The following is an 18,570-nucleotide window of genomic DNA, read 5'->3' on the forward strand; positions in this document are numbered from 1 at the left end:
ACAGTAACAATGTCTGTGTAATATATAAATGTTCAATGCAGAAATTCCTGAGATAAAATACGTGTGTAATGTTCTGTGCTTAACATAGTAAGGACAGCATCAGTCTTTTTAGTGGGAGGTACTGGGAGCTGTGGTGTTGTACAGTCTGATGGCTGATGGTATAAAAGCTACCAAGCCCCTGTTGGTGATGATAGCAGATTTTATCCATATCACCCACCCCTACAATCACATGTTTAATCACTGAAAAATATGCAAACCTATTTAATGAGTGCCTTTAATGCAGCAAAAACTTTCCCTTGGCACATGCGCAGTTTTAAACCGAGGTTTGTCCCTCGCCACACACCGTACGTCATTCCACAATATTAGCAGAATTGGCATCACAGTAGCAGCCATAGTTATAAGGTTGGTGAAAGTCCGTCTTTTTACTTCTTAGCGTTAATGTAGGTGTGTAAATAGTATTTGGTCATGTCGCTTGTTATATGTTATTGATCAGAATATCGCAGAATGAGCCTGTAGGTCTGTATTTGTCAACTAACGTTGGTGCTAACAGGCTAACATTAGCTGCTGTGCTCTTAAATCGTGAACAAACTTTTCGTTTTCCAAGATAAAACGTCAACTTATAACGCTCTTATCAACAAACTGGGAGCTAAGCGTCCATTTTTGTATTTTTTTGCTCTGAAGTTATTTAATCCATATCTACTGTCCTGAGCTGACCCATTACTGTGTCGATGCTCGTGTTTTCAACCGTGTTTTTAGTCACATATCCACGTTGATTGTTTTACAGGATTGTTTCTCTCCACCTGTCAACATGGTCAACGTGCACAAAGGTGTCCTTGTTGAATGGTAAGTAAGGCTACCGAGAACTATTTGTATAGTAATCAAGCATGATATAATATGGCCCTAATGCTGATGTGTTTGTGGTTACTGCGGCCAAAGATGATTGATATTGCAGGCTTTTTTCTCTTATGTGCTCTCATTGCGGTAACATTGGGAAAATGTGCAAGCAAATAAATATAACGGGATTTTAAAATAATAACTACTACCAATGAAGAGTCACGTGTAATCACTTCCTTTGTTTAGAAATCATACTGCATATCATAGAAACTTTTATTTATTTTCTGTTCACGAGAACCATTAGGTCCAATATATAAAAATCTAATACTGCACTTGAGTTCCATTTATAAGCCTTTATTAAATAAACTTTCATCGAAACTTTAGCACCAAATAAAATCAGTCAATAATGCCATTGAAATAAATCCATTAAATCATTTCAAAGTGGCCATTTACATGTTTGAGGTAGATTATGTCCATCTTTGCTATCTGAACAACACATTGTCTTGTTTCTTCTGACTAACTGAACACAAATGTCATTTGGGAACATGTGTGAGTTGATTTGCACAGTCTATGGTGCTGTTTGTTGGCAGTTAAGATTTGTCTATCTTCCACCAGCCTGTGTGCTGCAATGACACAAGTGACCACGACACAAGATGTGACTAAAGATTTGTTGATTTGGTCATTTCATGTGAAAAAGTTGTGAAAATGTCTTTTGCTGAGATGGTACACAGGGTGAAAAAAAAAGTATATATTTCATCATATATAAGACTGTAATGATGATGAATTTGTCGTTTTTATTTCTTTCCCTCTGCTCACCGGACCAGCGATCCTGCCATGAAACAGTTCCTCCTCTACCTGGATGAGAAGATGGCCCTGGGAAAGAAGTTCATCCTCAAGGACCTTGACGACACGCATGTATTCATCCTGCAGGAGGTTGTTCCAATCCTGATGGATAGAGTTGGCGAGTTAATGGACCAGAATTCATTCCCCGTCACACAGAAATGATGCACAAAACTCTTCTTCTTAGACTTTGGACTGTTTCAGACTTTATTTACTTTATTGACATTTAAATAAATATTGCCTCCGTTGCTTGAACTATAGACTGATGTGGATAAATTCTTTGGTGCATTAAGATGAAAACATTTTTAGTTAAAAAGGCACGTTTTGCTCCTTTGTTGTACAGTGGGGTTTTTTTGTGCCGTAGTTTAATTTCTGTTAAGTGTGTCTTTTCTTTCTTTTGAATATGTCAATTACAAAATATGTTGACACATTTTGTTTCTTGGTCTTTATCTTAATTACTGTTTTTACTGGGCGGAGAGCATAGTGTCAACCTATTTGCTGAAAGTGTTTGACTACAGTTTTATATGAAGGGTTGATAAAAAGCAGTGAGAATGTGAAAATAAAAATAAAGAGACAGATGTAAAGAGTTGCAGAATGGAGTGTTATTTTTCAGTGGGTCTCTCTTATGTGTGAGTAAAAGATAAACATGGGAGTTGCGTCATCCTTCAATCGTGACAAAAGTCACGTGAGAATGATGACGCAACTGAGCTCGCAAATGGGAAGGTTCAAATGCAAATCATTGGGTGCAAGTTTGCAGATCAGAAGTTACAAGTGCAAACTCTGAGATGTGCTTTCACAAGTTGTGAATTACGCTCGCAAATGTTTTTGTTTTTTTTGCAGTTTTGTGGATCAGAAGTTGCAAGTGCAAACTCTGAGATGCGTTTTCACGAGTTGTGAATTACACATTTTACAAGTGCAAATTGTGGTCTGCTCTCCTTTGGATTTATGGCACTATAATTCCTTCATATACAATCCCCAAATATCCACAGCGCTCTTGGGTTAATAATAATCTGCTGTTGACACATTATATTAGGTAAATTAAACCGGACAGGAGGGTGATTAACTTGCCTCTCGTGGCATCTCTGCTGTTCGGAGGTCAATCAGCATTATTTTCTGGGAAACAATGTCTTGTGTCTTGGTCTTAGGTGAGTACAGTTGTAGAGAACTTGGACTTCACATGAGTATTATTATTTTATACTACTTAATATTTCCACTACATTTCTGAGGGAAATATTGTGCTTTGTACTCCACATTTGACAGCTTTAGTTACTTTTCACATTATAATTTATATAAGAAATAACAAATGATGAGATTACACATTAAACCGGTGGCTCCAAAACGTTTTGATTTGTGGGCCTTTACAAAAAAATTATATTTATGTTTCTTAATCACGTTTAAGATGTCTACAAGTTGCTTACACTTCGACAATTTCCCTCACACAGTTTCAAATTCAAATTCTCCAACATTTTACAAAAATGCAAAGATTAAAACTCAGTCTTGAAAAATAAATCCAAATGTGTTGTAGAGCTGTTATTTCTTCTCTCCTACCTCATATACCGTCTACAGTATAACTGCTGCTGACATATCAGTGATAACAATATACTTTGTTACATTTATTGAATATATCAGTCACAGTCTGATTTTCTGCACAATGACTACTTTAACTTTACTACTTTATGGACATTATTTTCACATTTATGCACTTATACTTGAGTAAGATTTTAAATGCAGGACTCTTGCCTGTAATGGAGTAGTTTTACATTGTAGTATTTATTCTTTCATTTGAGTTAAAGATTTGAGTATTTCTTCCATCTCTGTTAGCTGATTTCAAAGACTTTCATATGCCATTTCATGCAAAGTAGATTAAGTTGTTGGATATCCCCTGTCATCATTCTCAACAGAACTCACAGCAGCTGAAATAATAGCATAAATCTAATCTTTCAGATTTCCTTTTTAATTGTTAATACATTGAGTCTTGGTATTTAACAAAGATAGGCGGGTGCACCGTTCCTGGAGGTACTGCAATACCAGGCCGATGCGTGGAGTGGACGGAGCAAGCCCCTATTCCATCTCCCTGTTCCAAAAATCAATTTAATATATGGTCCCCGGATAGGGGACGTATCAGATATTAAACTGATAAGAACAGATACTACACTTGATCTTAGCCAAAAGGCCGAGAAGCGATATTGTAGAAAGGGAGAAGTACGTAAGTGATTCTCCTCAATATCACTGTCACTCACGGTTTAACATAATGGAGATACATTTAAACCCAGTAAATACGCGTAATAAGCACAGCATTAAAGCTTTGACACTTTTAGACTGATATGTAAAGTAAAGCACAAATAAGAGCATATTTAAGTTTTACAAAATGCTACGACAGTGAATATTATTTCTGGTCACGTGGTGAGCCACAGTCCAATAAGCGATCAGTACTGAGTGTCACGCTAACACGGACTTTATACCTTTAATAACAGCAGAGCTCTTTGTTTATTCGGGTAAGCTATACGGCCACGATTTATTCTAACTATTTGTGATAATAAGATCATGTGCATATGTGGCGATAATGGTTTAATTTAACTTTTCGAGCAATGCCGTCACACAAAAGTGAGCTCTGTCTCCCCCTGGTGAAGAATTAGATAACTGCACTCCGCTCAAAAGTGTTTTAATTTACATTTTACTCAGCGCACGTTTGTAATACTTATTAGCAATATAATAAGAACACACGAGAATCTGAGAAAATATGAACAATGAACTAATATATATGAATAAACCGGGTTGCTGTTTAGTGCAATGAAACTATCGATGTGGTCAGACTGGGCGTCGAGTTAGCAGCACAACTGTTTCAACTTCTTGCATGTTTGTGTAAAAAAATAATTGTGTTCATTTTTCATTCAGACCAAAGAGAAGGGAGTTGCAGTAGTCGATGCGGGAGGTGACTAGGCTGTGTACAAGAATAGCAGTGGAGTGGGGAGAGAGGGAGGGGCGGAGGCGATTGATATTACGTAGATGGAAATATGCAGACCGGGTGATGTTATTGATATGTGATTGGAAAGATAATGTGCTGTCGAGGATGACACCCAGACTCTTAACCTGAGGGGAGGGTTAGACAGAGGAGTGGTCGATGGTGAGGGAAGAACTGTCGGCTTTGGCAAGGGTTGATTTTGTGCCAATGAGGAGGATTTCAGTTTTATCACTGTTAAGTTTGTATGTACAGGGTTGGGAAGGTTACTTTGGAAATGTTATAGGTTACAGTTTCCCTATTTAAAATGTAATTAGTAATGTATTTCAATTACTTAACCATGTAATGTAATTCATTACATTTGATTACTTTTTGATTACGTTTCTAATTTTCTAACGAATGTTTTCAACTATTGGGCTAAGTGTACCCATTAAGCCCACCAAAATCTAAGTTCAGGTGTTTTTCATGGATACTGACATGATTTATAATCATAATTTCTTATGAAGCAAGATGTGTCTCTCATTTGAAAATGTATTCATTAGGTTATGTAGATTTTGTAATATAAAATAAAGATATTTTATGAAAAAAGTCAAAAGTCTGGCATGGGCTTAATTGGTACTGTGACACCATTTAAGTCCATGTGTGCTCCAAATAATGTCCACGTCATGATTTATTTACAAAATAAAAATATATTGTTTTCAAAGAATTAAAAACAGCAATCTATGTATTCATTAACATGTTAAATATTTAAAAATGAGGGAAAAAAACCCTCCTCCTGAGCAAACTCTTAAAGGTCTGACTTCAGATGTAACCCCCTTTATAATCATTAACATTTTCATAAGTAACTGTTACTACACATTTTTTTCTCAGTAACTGTAACGGATTACAGTTACATTTATTTTTTAATTGAATTACATAACACTGTTATGTAACTAGTTACTCCCCAACACTGTGTATGTATTAGTATTATAATGTATCATAAGCTCTAATAATATATCCATGCTGCCACAGCTATCATCATGACGTCACGCCGCATTTTTATATCGTCAAATAACTAATTAAAGACAAACTTATATGGCAAAAATGTTTTATGATGTTACAACATTGTGGTAAAGCTATAGTTAGGTTTAGGCACAAAAACACTTCATGCAAGCTGTTGGCTGACAATATCGTAAATATATTTATCTTTATATAGAATAATGTAGTGCGCTACAACAGAACACGATGCTTTAGTTAATGCAGTTTTTACTTGCGCCTTTATTCTATAGAAGTGGGACCGGAAGTTGTGTTGTTTGACAACCTGGTTAACTTGTCTTCCGGCAGCAACCATGGACGAGTATCAGACAGAAGAGGAGGTAGGTTTCATGCTTTAAACTACCATTTGCATGTATTTTTATCATTTAGAAATAACCCTCCGATATTGTCACTAAATGCCAGCTCAAAAAGTATTTCTCAGGCGGTAACTGTCAGATCATCGGTTTGTTAAAACAGATTTGCAAGGCCCGGCTATATTTTCGTTCATTCACAACACACTGTTCTGTATTTCAGACTGCTTTCGTCGTCGAAGAAGTGAGCAAAATAATAAAAGAGGTAAGAAAAACAGTGTTAACGCATTTTTTTCTCCACTAAGTTCAGGTTTATAGGTTACTTGCTACCGCTAGCTAGCAACGTTGTGTTTAGCGACCCGTAGGTTGCTATGGACACTAAACGGTTGCTAAGCAGCGTCCCTATCTGTGCCTAACGTTACAGATCATACTACAGGATAGCTGTAGTTTTATATACATTAACTCTTTAATAATTAAGTTGTATGATATGTTACTGATGATAAAGTCGTGGATGTCTAACTAATTTTAAGGCTGTTATTAGACATGATGACACAGTGTGTTGATCTTGGTTTAAATTGTCTCTGTAGTCAGTAGAAACAGCAATAGGAGGAAATGCCTACCAGCACAGCAGAGTCAATCAGTGGACCACCAGTGTAGTGGAGCAGTGCCTCAGTCAACTCAGCAAGCTGGGAAAGCCTTTCAAATACATCGGTATGTGTGCTTAATGCCTCAGAAATAATCTGATGATGGTTCTTGTACTCTGGAGTTGGTATTACAAAACGTTGTGTATTTTGTATGTGTTTTCCCACAGTTACTTGTGTCATCATGCAGAAAAATGGGGCAGGACTGCAAACAGCCAGCACGTGCTTCTGGGACAACTCCACTGATGGTAAAAAATGAAACCCCTGCAGTTTTTAACCTTTACATACTGTTCATATTATGACCCTTCACAGTATCTCCTCATAATTAGTCTTCATATCAAACTCCTGTACTCAAATTACCGTCACCATCTCAAATGTAAAAATAGGTTAATTTTGACCTGCACAGTATGTAAGGGTTAAAATGATCAAAATAAGTTGTAAGAGTGGTTTATCTGAGTTTTACAGATTTACATTTACAGAGGTCCTGAACAGTACGTAGTTCAAGTGCCAAAATCAGTATAATTAAAAAGTAATCGGCCAATGTGCTCTTAAGCAAGGTGCCTGTCAACCTTTTGATTGGTCTGTTGTCACTGACTTTAAATGTGAGGGTAACACTGTATTTTTTATTAAACCCAACAGGAAGCTGCGCAGTGAGATGGGAGAACAAGTCCATGTACTGCATCGTCAGTGTTTTTGGATTGTCGATCTGAATCAGCTACAATGTACATGTTTGTATATTGCTTGAAATGAGCAGGATTTTGTATATTTTTGAGAATCTGAATGTTACGTTTGGCCATGTTGGCTATATTTGAATAAAAATGTTGTGTCATATGTTAAGTGCAATTAATTTAAACAATACTATGCTGTATATGCTTTGCTTTATTTACAAGTGACATGACAGAGTGCTACATGTACAGCTTTTCATCTCATGAAGCAACAGATATTGCAACAACTTCCAACATATCAGGACCTACAACAACCCCATCTAACCGCCTTAAACTAACAAAAACTACATTCACACTGAAAGAATCAAACATGTACATATATTGTATGTCAAAGCATTTACAAATTAGAGACAGCAGCCCATTTAGAAGAAAGCAGTGATGTAAAGACAAGGCACCATCTTGTTAAGAATACATGTAGTGATATTAATTGTAAAGAACAAAAATACATTTGTTTTGGCCATTTTTGTCCATAAGCTCCGGTTTTATAAAACAGAAGAAGGGGCAGCATATGTCCCATTTTAGGCATATAGAAACGTGTATTGGAGAAATTACAGATGACTTAAAATAATATCGAAGTAAGAAATGTTTAATATGATAGTCCATTCACATTAAGTGTAAAAGTCATGCGATTCATCAAAATCCACCCATCCAGGTCATCAAACAATACTGTATCAAATGTCATCAACTTTCAGCAAAATAAATAAAAAAAACCTTAAACAAGTGCAATTACAAAGCTGCTTTCCAGGGAAAGAATTGGTAAGAGTGGTCAGAGGTCAGTGGTTTCTACTCCAGTTAAGGCTCTCTCTGTATCTTTTTTAACACGTCTGAGAACAAAGAGGGTTTGTCGACAACCAACACTGCTATGGCACTTAAATTCCCCTTTTATGAATCATGTCAGGGCTGGCTGTTAGAGTGAACTTATGGCTGCTGCAGCATGAGCCTCTTTGACTCCGCTTTAGTCAGATATATGCGCTCCCGTTATTCTCAAACTGTCAGAGAGCGGATTAGGAATGGAAAAAAAACACATAAAGAAAAGGGAGACAACAGTAGTTCAACAGAAATCAATAAAAATAACACCCACGAAAATGTCCCTATTAGTATTAGCACTTTTCCCGATCATTTACAGCCATCAGGTTGTGAAGATATGCTGGTTGTTAAGGAAAAATAAACTTAACAAACTGCTAAAGATTGTACCATTTGATAAGTATTTTTCTTTCAACAGGACCAAAAGCATGAACAAAGAAGAACATATTTTAACATGCCTCCACTTTCAGTAAAATTACAGTACATTCAGTAGACATGGAGCTTTTTAAAAATATATTTATATACACTTATTCGTTTTGTGCCACCAATGCAAATACTCCTTATCTAACACACGCATGACGGTTGTATTGTATTCTCATAATTTCTGAGAGGGACACAGAGGCGGAGTGATCAGAGGTCCGTCAGTCACTGTCGGTCTCATCCTGGTATTTGGCGGTTGCTTTAATAGCACGTCCGTTTTGTAAAGGCATTTCTTCATAATCGCTCCTGTACATGGACGAAGAAACATCCGAGGGTTTATTTTTGTGTACAGCTGCCAAACTGTGAGGAGTAAGGACTCACAAAAACACTTACCCGTATATTACTTCATCATCTGAGTCGTTTAACATGGAGAAAGCAGGATTATCCTTCAACTGGGAGTCTGGGAAATAAAAAGCAGGTGCATTGATATATCTACTGCAAAAAAGTGGACAGACTTTAATTCATTAGTAAACAAATGACAAACAAAATCACTCACCATAAAGAGCATTTTTGGAGGGGGAATACACAAAAGCCAACGTGTACAAGTAGAAGTTGAGTAGGCCGTAGAAGGATAAAAATTCAGCTGGTAGGAATGCAGTTAAGGAATAATTACTCACTAGTTAAGACATGTTGTCAATTCCATTTATACAACCTGCTTTCACAGATCACATATTTACTTATTTAGTTAAAATAAACTGTTTTTAAAGGATATAGTTCTGGTAATGAGTAGACAATTCAGCCACAAAATTGTCTTGGAGAGCCTTGGCACCAAACCTTAAGTAGAGGATGACCATGCTGTGGGAGAGAGAGCAACAAGGACAGGATCAGATGACAGAAAACTCAATGAGAGGCTGCTTTTAGGTTTCTGTGTTCTCCTGAAGCAAACCTTATAACGAGGACCACAAACGTCAGCGCTGTTAAAAATTTGAGCCGGAGATCTAGAGAAAGAAAAGAAACCTCACATTAACATTATTATTTTAGTAAAAGATGAAGTCATATCCAGTGCAGGGAGGTGTGGCATGGTGTGATACCTGAATAAGGCATGTTCTTCAGTTCAGAACAAGCTCTGACGATCAGGAAGATCAGGTAGAGGATGTAGAGGCAAACTATGACCAGGAAAAAGACCTTCATGCCCTGGAGAAATAACGTGGGACTATATTAAACTGTCATAGATATACACCATCTGACTCTTTTTCATTATGTCCATCTCCCTCAAACAAATTTATCAGGATTATAAACTTCCACTTATCCAACCCGCTGGTTTAAATGCCAGACTCAGACTCACCTGAAAGTTTACTATATCCACTTTGTACTGGTAGGTAGGGTCTTGGAGTTCATTGACACTGTCAGTCCAAGAATGGAGAGAAATTTGTTTTATTTTTACTGAAATAGTAATAGTTTGAATCAGGCTGCTTGTGGAGCAGAGGTTGTACTTACGTTTGCCAAATGCCCAGAGTAACTGCAGAAAGCCACAGAAGACCCACAATGATCAGCTTGGGCAGGTAGAAGGTCAGACATTTCCTCTCACCCTGTGGAAACAACAAATAAATAAAACATATAAAACAGATTCACAGCAAGATAAAAATGCGACCAAACGATTTAATCATGCAATATGTAATAATGTATCTAATGTTTGCTCAGCTCGGTTCTCTAATAACTTAAGATCCAGACGTTCGATGACTAAAATCCTTCATCAGTTTAAAAGATATGCTTAACAATGACCAAAATCTAAAAAGTTTATCATAAAAAAAGTGTCTTAAAACTGAATAAAAGGTCATTTATTACAACAGACAACGACAATGCTGATGTATCTTGATTAAAATGACAGATTCCTCTGTTTGAACATTGTTGAAAACATTAGTGATAATGTAAGTACACAGATAAAGAAAACATAAAACATAGGTCTAGTTGTTTTTTTAGACATTTTAATAGGAAATAGTTACATAGTATAGGTTTTAGTGAGGTAATGATACTGAACCCACCTGCACCCTTATGCCATGGTAGACACAGAGCCAGAAGAGCAGCAGGGCACACAGGAAGAGAGCCTGAAAGAACGCATCCAATGTTCCCGGAAACCAGCTGTTCACCAGGAATGACAACGGGAAAAATGGATCTAAACAGCAAGAACAACAAAAAAAAGAGTTAGAATAATGAATAGAAATAATAATGCTTTCAAAAGAAACAATCACAGATTTTAAAAATTTTTAAAAAAACACAAGAACAGCTGTATTAACAGAGCTGTATTATGTATACAAATAAGACTAGTTGTCAGGCGAAAAGGAAAAAAAAAATTTGACTTAAGAACAGATTCATGTAGTATTTGCAGCTGACAACTGAAACCCTCACTGTATTACTGTGAATCTAAATGCTACTGCTGCAATAATCGGAAGGCACCTTACTGGGGAATACTGGAGTGTAAATGTGTAACATGAGTTATCTGATAGATGAATTAAGAGGGTAAAAAGCTGATCTAGATATAGATAGTAATAGAAAAATCACCGTTGTAGAGAAGCAGCAGAGGGAGCAGGACAGACATCCACTTCTGCTCTATGCCCCAGTCCCTCATAGAAAACTTCCTCAGTGAGTGAGCAAACATACACTGGAACAGGAGAGAAGACAGAAAAATACTCATGATGCATCAAGGCACAGTCAAGAGAAACTAAAACTTTGTGTTATTCTAGTAATGGGAAATGAATGTAGAAATGACACATGCTCTTACCGTCACCATGAAGGTTAACACCACAAAGACAAACCGGAACCAGATCTCCACTTGCGAAAAGGTGGGATTGTATGTTTTCCACTGACGTGACATACACAGAAAAAAACCAAGAGAACAAAAGGGAGAAAAAATAAAAGAGTAAACAAACTTGTGACATTTACTCTTTAAAACCTCCAACGCAGCACACCAAAAACAAATATCGAAGTGTTAGTTTTATGAGCTGCCAATGTTTGTCACCTACCACAAAGTTGACCTTAATGTCATATGTGATATTTTCAAGGCCTTTAAAGCTGACCACGGCCTGGTACTGGGTGTAGTTCAGGTATCCCAGATGCAACACAATGATCTCATCACATTTCTGCACAGAGAGACAAAAAATGACTGTCAGTTCCATCAACAGTTTTCACTCTACTGTGGTTTAATGAACTGCTAACATGATGATCACTTTCAATCCTGCACCCTCCGCTAAGCTGCAGCATCATTTTTGAATTGCAAGTGACATTTCCTAAACTCACACTACTGCAGACTGACTGAATGATTTATGACAATCCAGCATACGACAAAGAGAGACTTACAGTCCCGCAGTGCAGCGTTCGTGATTTCTGGTGCACGTTGTTCATGTGCATCATGCTGGCGTCCTGTATCCTTCCCTTCAACGTAACGTTGATCTCGAAAGGCTGCTGGAAGTCGCCCACTGACACAGAGAGAAGTAGGAGCATGCTGTTATCAACCAAGTACGCTCAAAGTTTCTATCTGCTGCTCATTCTGTGGTCTTACCATTGCTGTGTACAGCTTGCATCACACAGGTGAGCCATAGCTGCTGGTTGTAGGTGGTTAGAGGAGGAGAATTTAGTGTGAAGGGCCCAGTCTGAAAACATACATTGAATTGCATAATGAATTTGCTGAACATTATAAAGGATAAATACTACCACTGACAATCATTGAAACACACAGAGTGGAATTCCAGTGAGTAGGCATCTTTGCTTCTATCATAACAAAACAATGCAAGGATTTTCTCCTAAACCCTTGATGATGATGTCATGAAAAGGTGGAGGGTTAAGGGTGTGAAAGCCTGGTTAACGAATAATATGATACAAACATTAGGTTGTCATCATGAATGTGTTGACTGCAAAAGTGAACTAAATGCCTTAGCATTGCTAACAGTTCCAGCAAATATCATCCATGCTATTATAACAACTTACCTTCACTGAGAAGTTTTTTGCAAAGAACTGATCCCCATTGTGTTCTTGCTCAGTAATAATCCTAGGACCTAAAAAAAAAAAAAGGGGGAAAAGAGAATTAATGCATTTTTCTCAAAGTCGTGCGCCAATCAAAGTAAAACACAGAGTAAAACACTTTCTTGAGATGTAGTCTACAAAAAAAGGACAAGTTATGTCTGCATTTAAACTTTAATGGGAATTGTTACACCTAGACTACTTAAATGAATCAATGTGGAGAGTATATGCACCCAGTTATTAGGAAAAACAGACACCCTAATACAACAATAACGAAGATCAGCAAATCAGCCAATTACAAAATGTTCTTGTTTTTCCTTCTCTCACTTTTTCCTCTAAATTTGAATGAATTTAATGAGTGTTGTTGTACCATAAATATTCAGTGGCGATTTCACACTAGAACATTTTGCAAGATTCAGATTAGCAACGTTTATTCAGGCATGAAAACAAAATGTTGAGAACAAAAACAGGTTTTTTTTAACGGATGAAAAGAAAAACTGGTTCTTCTCCTCAAACAAACACACTAGTCAAAAAAGGGGTCAAGAAACTGTTGCAAAACCAAATATTACTCTCATTTTGTGCCTCTTGTGTCCTTAAATTTGGCAGGTAGGGCAAAGATTAACTTGTATTCTTATGTACACAACAGTCACAAAGTGGCATGAAATGTGTTCCTGTTCTTGATACATTTTTTAAAAGTAATGTAGCATTCAACTTTGTTAATTTTGTTGGGTTCTTCTACACTGTACTGATCTGTAAGAAAACATACAGTACTATGCAAACGTTTTAGGCACTTTAGATTCTTATTATAATGTAACAGGGAGGCGTCAGATTGATCCACCTTGAGGAACACCTGGACAGTAACGACAGCAGACAGGTGTGGCATGGAGTCCAGCACCTCACCAACTACAGGGCTAACCTCGGAGCTGCTGATGGTGACACCGCTCTGGCAGAGGAGTTGAACCTCTTCTTTGCCCGCTTTGAGGTGACACGACCAGGGACAGCATCACCACACCCCACGGTCCGTCAACTGCAGGAAGGCTGCGGGACCTGATGGCGTCCCTGGTCGGGTGCTGAGGGACTGTGCTGACAAGCTGGCTGGAGTCTTCACAAGGATTTTCAACCTGTCTCTGAAACAGTCCACTGTCCCACCCTGCCTAAAGTCCTCCACCATAGTCCCCCTGCCCAAAAAACCACACATTTCCAGCCTCAACGACTACCGGCCAGTAGCACTCACGCCAGTGGTGATGAATTGTTTTGAAAAACTGGTCCGGAGTGACATCACAGCAACCCTGCCCCCAAGCCTTGACCCCCACCATTTGCCTACAGAGCGAACCGATCCACGGAGGAAGCCGTGGCCACAGTACTCCATGCTGCACTGTCACACCTGGAGCAGCAGGGGAGCTATGTGCGGATGCTCTTCGTGGACTACAGTTCTGCGTTCAACACCATCCTCCCACACAAACTGGTGGTGAAACTGGGCAACCTGGGGTTTTCACACTCCACCTGCATGTTGATACATAGCTTCCTCTCGGGCCGCAGACAGAGGGTCAGAGCGGGCCATCATACATCCTCAGCCCTGAGCCTCAGTACTGGCTCCCCACAGGGCTGCGTACTGAGCCCCCTGCTCTACTCCCTCTACACACATGACTGTGCCCCCGTCCACAATAGCAACACCATCGTGAAGTTCGCTGATGACACCACAGTGGTGGGGCTCATCTCTGGAGGGGATGAGTCTGCCTACAGGGACGAGGTGGAGCGGCTGACAGCATGGTGCAGGGGCAACAACCTGCTCCTTAACACCGCAAAGACCAAGGAGCTCATAATAGACTACAGGAGAAAGAAAAAGGACACTCCACCACTAATCATCAGTGGGGACTTTGTGGAGAGGGTGGCAGACTTCCGCTTCCTGGGAGTCCACATTGGGGAGGGCCTGACCTGGAGCGCCAACACCTCTGAGCTGCTGAAAAAGGCCCAGCAGAGACTTTACTTCCTGAGAATACTCAGGAAGAACAACATCACAAAGAAACTGCTGGTGTCCTTCTACCGAGCCTCCATCGAGAGGATTCTAACATACTGCATCTGTGTATGGTTCACCAGCTGCACAGTGGCTCAGAGGAAAGCACTCCAGAGGGTCATCAACACGGCCCAAAAGATCACCGGCTGCCCTCTCCCCACACTGGAAGAACTACACAGTTCCCGCTGCATCAAAAAAGCGCAGAACATTATAAAGGACTCTTCTCACCCTGGACACTCTCTGTTTGAACTGTTGCCATCAGGCAGACGATTCAGATCAGTCAAAACAAGGACAAACAGATTTAAACACAGTTTTTATCCTACGGCTATCACTACACTCAATGCTGCAAATTAATACTGTTTACAACTGACAAGATCTCCAAGATCTGGAACAACCTGCCTGCCACGTAACTGAAAAAAACTGTGTGCTGATGAACTGTGAACGGAGTAGATGCTGATTTAAAGGCAAAGCTCGGTCATTTATGCTTCTTATATTTACTGCACTTAAAGTGGCGTTAAATGATAAATGAAAATGATTAATGGCATTATTTTGAAAACATCCTCACTTTACTTTCAGTGCCTACATCACAAAAAAGTTGAGAACCACTGGAAAGGAGCAGAGTAGTGTCAGAAAAGCAATTCACCTGACCCAGTTATTCTGTTATCAGAGCTTGATAACAGTGCCTGGTGAAATCGGAAGAGTGACTCACTTCCCCACTGTGTGTCTGAAACCCCCCAAAAACTCGCTGACCAATACCCAGCTTGGGTTAGCAGTACTGCTGAAACATTAATGTTAAAAAAGCCATACCTGCAATCCCAATGAAGACTGTGATGCCGAAACAGATCAGGAACACCACGAAGACCAAGACAAAATGTCTTTTAGACAGGGTATAGAGCCGCATGGGAGCCAATCTGCACCGGGGAGACATTCATTAGGGTTAACACACACCAGATAATGACCAGATCTCGATAGGTAATATTTGTCTTGTGGTTATAGTAGTGTCCATCAGCCTGTGGCTAAGGTGCGGATATGTCAACACTGCTAGCTTCTGTGCTACTTGACGCTAGCAGGAACAGATGGTAAAAGAGAGATGCAGAGTGGTTTTTACAAACTTAAAAAAAACGCTGCCATCTCCGGTATGACTGTTGAACATAAATCAAACTTACAGCTCCATTTCTTTCGGTTCGCAGTCTCGGGGAAACGAGAAAAAACCGTTAAAATCTCTGCTGTGGGTCTACATCCGTGAAACCACGTCAGTCTGCGACAACCGGAGCGCAACGTCATCGAGAGGGTAGGCCATGTGATCACGTGACGTTAGTGAGTAGGAAAGGGAACGTGGAAGTGAACAAGGGTGCAATGTAAGGGAGTAGGGAGCAAGGTAGGAGGAAATCACTCCGTCCTACCTTCCCCTTCTACTTCTTTAGACATAGGTGCGTGTTTATAAAGATGTTGCACACGCTCCAACGTGATTCATCAGTTAGATATATTTTATTTGTGGCTCTGGCTTATTTTATTTGGCCAAAAAGGTGACATACTGTTAGCGCATGCGCATAGCACTACGACATCTAACGTCAACATTGCCTTTAATTTCTAACGAGCTATTGAAGCGGTATTATGTTATTTCTTATTGTTTTAAAAACTAAATTAAGAGTTTAAAGTAGGCATTTGATGGTTTACAACAATGAAGTGTGCATTTTGAGATTAAATTCCCATCATAAAACGACACTTGTTGCCTCTAATAGGCATCAGTAGGCCTTTACCTCGTTTTAAATTGTAGGAAGTCTTACGGCTGTTTAGCCTATTTATAATATATAGGCCTATGGGAAAATGCGACATATCATTGACGTTTCTGTTTTTTCACCTTTTCATTGATATTATCGTGCACTATTCTATTTGTTGAGGACAGCACTTTCCATTTAGTTTGGCATAATCTAAGATATGCTTCAACATCAAAATACAACAGGGTACAGTGAATGAATTATTCCAAATAACCCACCATTACAACTTACATGAAAACTGCAGTGCTTATTCACAACATACAGAGAGAAAAATAGCTTGGATACTGCTGAAGAAGATCATTGTGTAATGTTGCTGGAAAAACCAGCGTGAACGCACCTGTAAAAACGGTCATCTCGGTAAGGTGTCAGGTCCTCCTTCAGCTCGTTATAGGCCTCCTGTATCTTCCTACAGAAGTATTTCAGCTCGCTGTACAGAGGGTTTTCCAAACCGGACGAGTAGTCGGTGTCCATTATTCCACCGAGCTGTCTGGCGGCTGAAAATGGCGATGAGAAGAACAATCGGCGCCCTTTAGAGGACAGCACAATGTGGCCTGCCTGTATTGTACCGTCGTTTAATCGAAAGTGCAGCCAAAGCTGTTTTGTTTGTGTCGATTGAAAGAAAGAAAAACGAAGAGGGGACGAAAGCACATCACCGACACACGGGAGGAGGGTCACGTGATCACAGTTCAGCACCACGGACAGAGGCACAGCTGCCTCTAATGAGATGACAGACAGACAGACAGACAGATAGATAGATAGATAGATAGATAGATAGATAGATAGATAGATAGATAGATAGATAGATAGATAGATAGATAGATAGATAGATAGATAGATAGATAGATAGATAGATAGATAGATAGATAGATAGATAGATGCACTTTATTGCAGTGGTTCTCAAAGTGGGGTCCATATAATTCCATATAAATAGCACAATGACAGACTCTGACTGTTTTGGTAATGGGTTTCATACATTTTCTGTAATAAAACATCTAAAAGCAAAAGTCCTCTCAGATGGGGGGGGCTGGGATAAGTTAAGGGGTCCCTGCTGTGACAAAGTTGGAGAACAATTAGCCTACCACTGCCAGAACTATTAATAAACTTCACAGACCTGAATGCAGACCCCTACCACCCTTCTGGAAATCAAACGTCCCAACAGTGACAGCTACAGTTTTCTATACCCATTTAGAAGAGGATGGTTCCTATTCCCTCAAGCATGACCATGAATATCACCATCAGGTCATGAGGCAAAATGGGGGCTGACAGGGGCAGAATGGTGTGATTTGTTTATCATATGCAAGGATGATTTCCATCTTGAGAGTCCAATTTGACACCATCTTGTGGGAGGTCATGAAAACTATATCTCAGAAGTTTGAGTATTTCTTCTATAGTCTTGACCAGTAGGTGACTCTATAAAATAAGGGTCACAGTAATCACTGTCAGGGCAAACTTCAAGTAACTGGAACTGTCAGGTGATATTGTTGCATCCCAATCAAATCTTCAATGCCAGGAGCCAAACCTGCAAACCTCAAAGTTCAGTGTTTTTGTTCAAAGCAACTTATAAATGAGGTACATGCTCATGATTTTCTAGAAATGTCTTAACTATGAGGAAAAATTACACAAATTTCAAAACAACCCTTTTTTAAAGTAAAAGTGTTATTAATGATATTAACAATGATTGCAGTACATTTAGGTGTCAGTTCAAAGATCCAGGAATAGTGCATGCTCACTCTCCAGCCATGGCATATTGGAGCACTTGAATGCAAGAGTCAATGTTAAAAGTGTTGGTTCCACCTGTTTTTCCTGCTGGGAGTCAAAACATAACATGTCAACTATATGTGACAAAGAATCTGCATTATGTAAGCTCTAGTCCAACAGCTGGCTAGGTCTCTGAATTCAACAATATCACTGAATATACTGAGGAGACAAGACAGTCATTTTTCTTAAAACAATGACGTTTTATTCAAAAAAATGCGTGACATATACAATTATAAAATAATTTACATGGCATGCCTTACTATCCATTCACTATAAACGTTCAGTCACCAAATCAGACTCCGATTTTTTTCAAGTGTTTTTGTCGTTTAAGTCTACATCTACAAATACAAAGCACATATCTTTTCTAAAGAAAAGCCAAATCCTACAATATCTACAACAGGTCGTCTCATAAAATCAGTTGAAAGTGAATCCTTAACTTAAGTCCGTAGGCAATTCTG

At 39.0% G+C, this 18,570-nt stretch overlaps 3 protein-coding genes and 1 non-coding gene across 6 annotated transcripts; 2 read left to right on the forward strand and 2 right to left on the reverse strand.

Annotated features, from left to right (window-relative positions):
• Window positions 1–332: 332 nt before the first annotated feature.
• gtf2h5 (general transcription factor IIH, polypeptide 5) lies at window positions 333–2,258 on the forward strand. Its single transcript, XM_062437386.1, has 3 exons — window positions 333–402; window positions 785–843; window positions 1,659–2,258. Exons 2-3 carry the CDS (start codon window positions 809–811, stop codon window positions 1,837–1,839), a joined length of 216 nt encoding a protein of 71 aa, XP_062293370.1. The 5' UTR covers window positions 333–402; window positions 785–808; the 3' UTR covers window positions 1,840–2,258.
• A 1,410-nt stretch (window positions 2,259–3,668) lies between these two features.
• On the reverse strand, window positions 3,669–3,859 carry LOC133998101 (U2 spliceosomal RNA). The gene has a single exon (XR_009927337.1). It is a non-coding gene; the product is annotated as a U2 spliceosomal RNA (small nuclear RNA).
• A 2,100-nt stretch (window positions 3,860–5,959) lies between these two features.
• dynlt1b (dynein light chain Tctex-type 1b) lies at window positions 5,960–7,326 on the forward strand. Of its 2 annotated transcripts, XM_062437485.1 has the most exons (5): window positions 5,960–5,988; window positions 6,182–6,223; window positions 6,546–6,669; window positions 6,770–6,847; window positions 7,239–7,326. In XM_062437485.1, the coding sequence occupies exons 1-5, from the start codon at window positions 5,962–5,964 to the stop codon at window positions 7,307–7,309; spliced, it is 342 nt and encodes a 113-aa protein (XP_062293469.1). In that variant the 5' UTR covers window positions 5,960–5,961; the 3' UTR covers window positions 7,310–7,326. The 2 variants fall into 2 exon arrangements, with proteins under 2 accessions (XP_062293469.1, XP_062293470.1); XM_062437486.1 differs by lacking the exon at window positions 7,239–7,326 and having other exon boundaries at window positions 6,790–6,845.
• Window positions 7,327–7,467: 141 nt separating this feature from the next.
• Window positions 7,468–15,853, reverse strand: tmem181 (transmembrane protein 181). Of its 2 annotated transcripts, XM_062437024.1 has the most exons (17): window positions 15,743–15,853; window positions 15,384–15,487; window positions 12,530–12,597; window positions 12,105–12,195; window positions 11,903–12,021; window positions 11,569–11,685; window positions 11,328–11,408; window positions 11,108–11,207; window positions 10,591–10,721; window positions 10,046–10,137; window positions 9,894–9,951; window positions 9,640–9,742; window positions 9,495–9,546; window positions 9,321–9,403; window positions 9,105–9,194; window positions 8,942–9,008; window positions 7,468–8,854 (listed from the first exon to the last, which is right to left on the reverse strand). In XM_062437024.1, the coding sequence occupies exons 1-17, from the start codon at window positions 15,748–15,750 to the stop codon at window positions 8,770–8,772; spliced, it is 1,449 nt and encodes a 482-aa protein (XP_062293008.1). In that variant the 5' UTR covers window positions 15,751–15,853; the 3' UTR covers window positions 7,468–8,769. The 2 variants fall into 2 exon arrangements, with proteins under 2 accessions (XP_062293008.1, XP_062293009.1); XM_062437025.1 differs by lacking the exons at window positions 15,384–15,487; window positions 15,743–15,853 and adding an exon at window positions 13,479–13,716.
• Window positions 15,854–18,570: the final 2,717 nt, after the last annotated feature.

This window comes from Scomber scombrus, chromosome 17 (genome assembly GCF_963691925.1).
Source record: "Scomber scombrus chromosome 17, fScoSco1.1, whole genome shotgun sequence".
Taxonomy (NCBI): domain Eukaryota; kingdom Metazoa; phylum Chordata; class Actinopteri; order Scombriformes; family Scombridae; genus Scomber; species Scomber scombrus.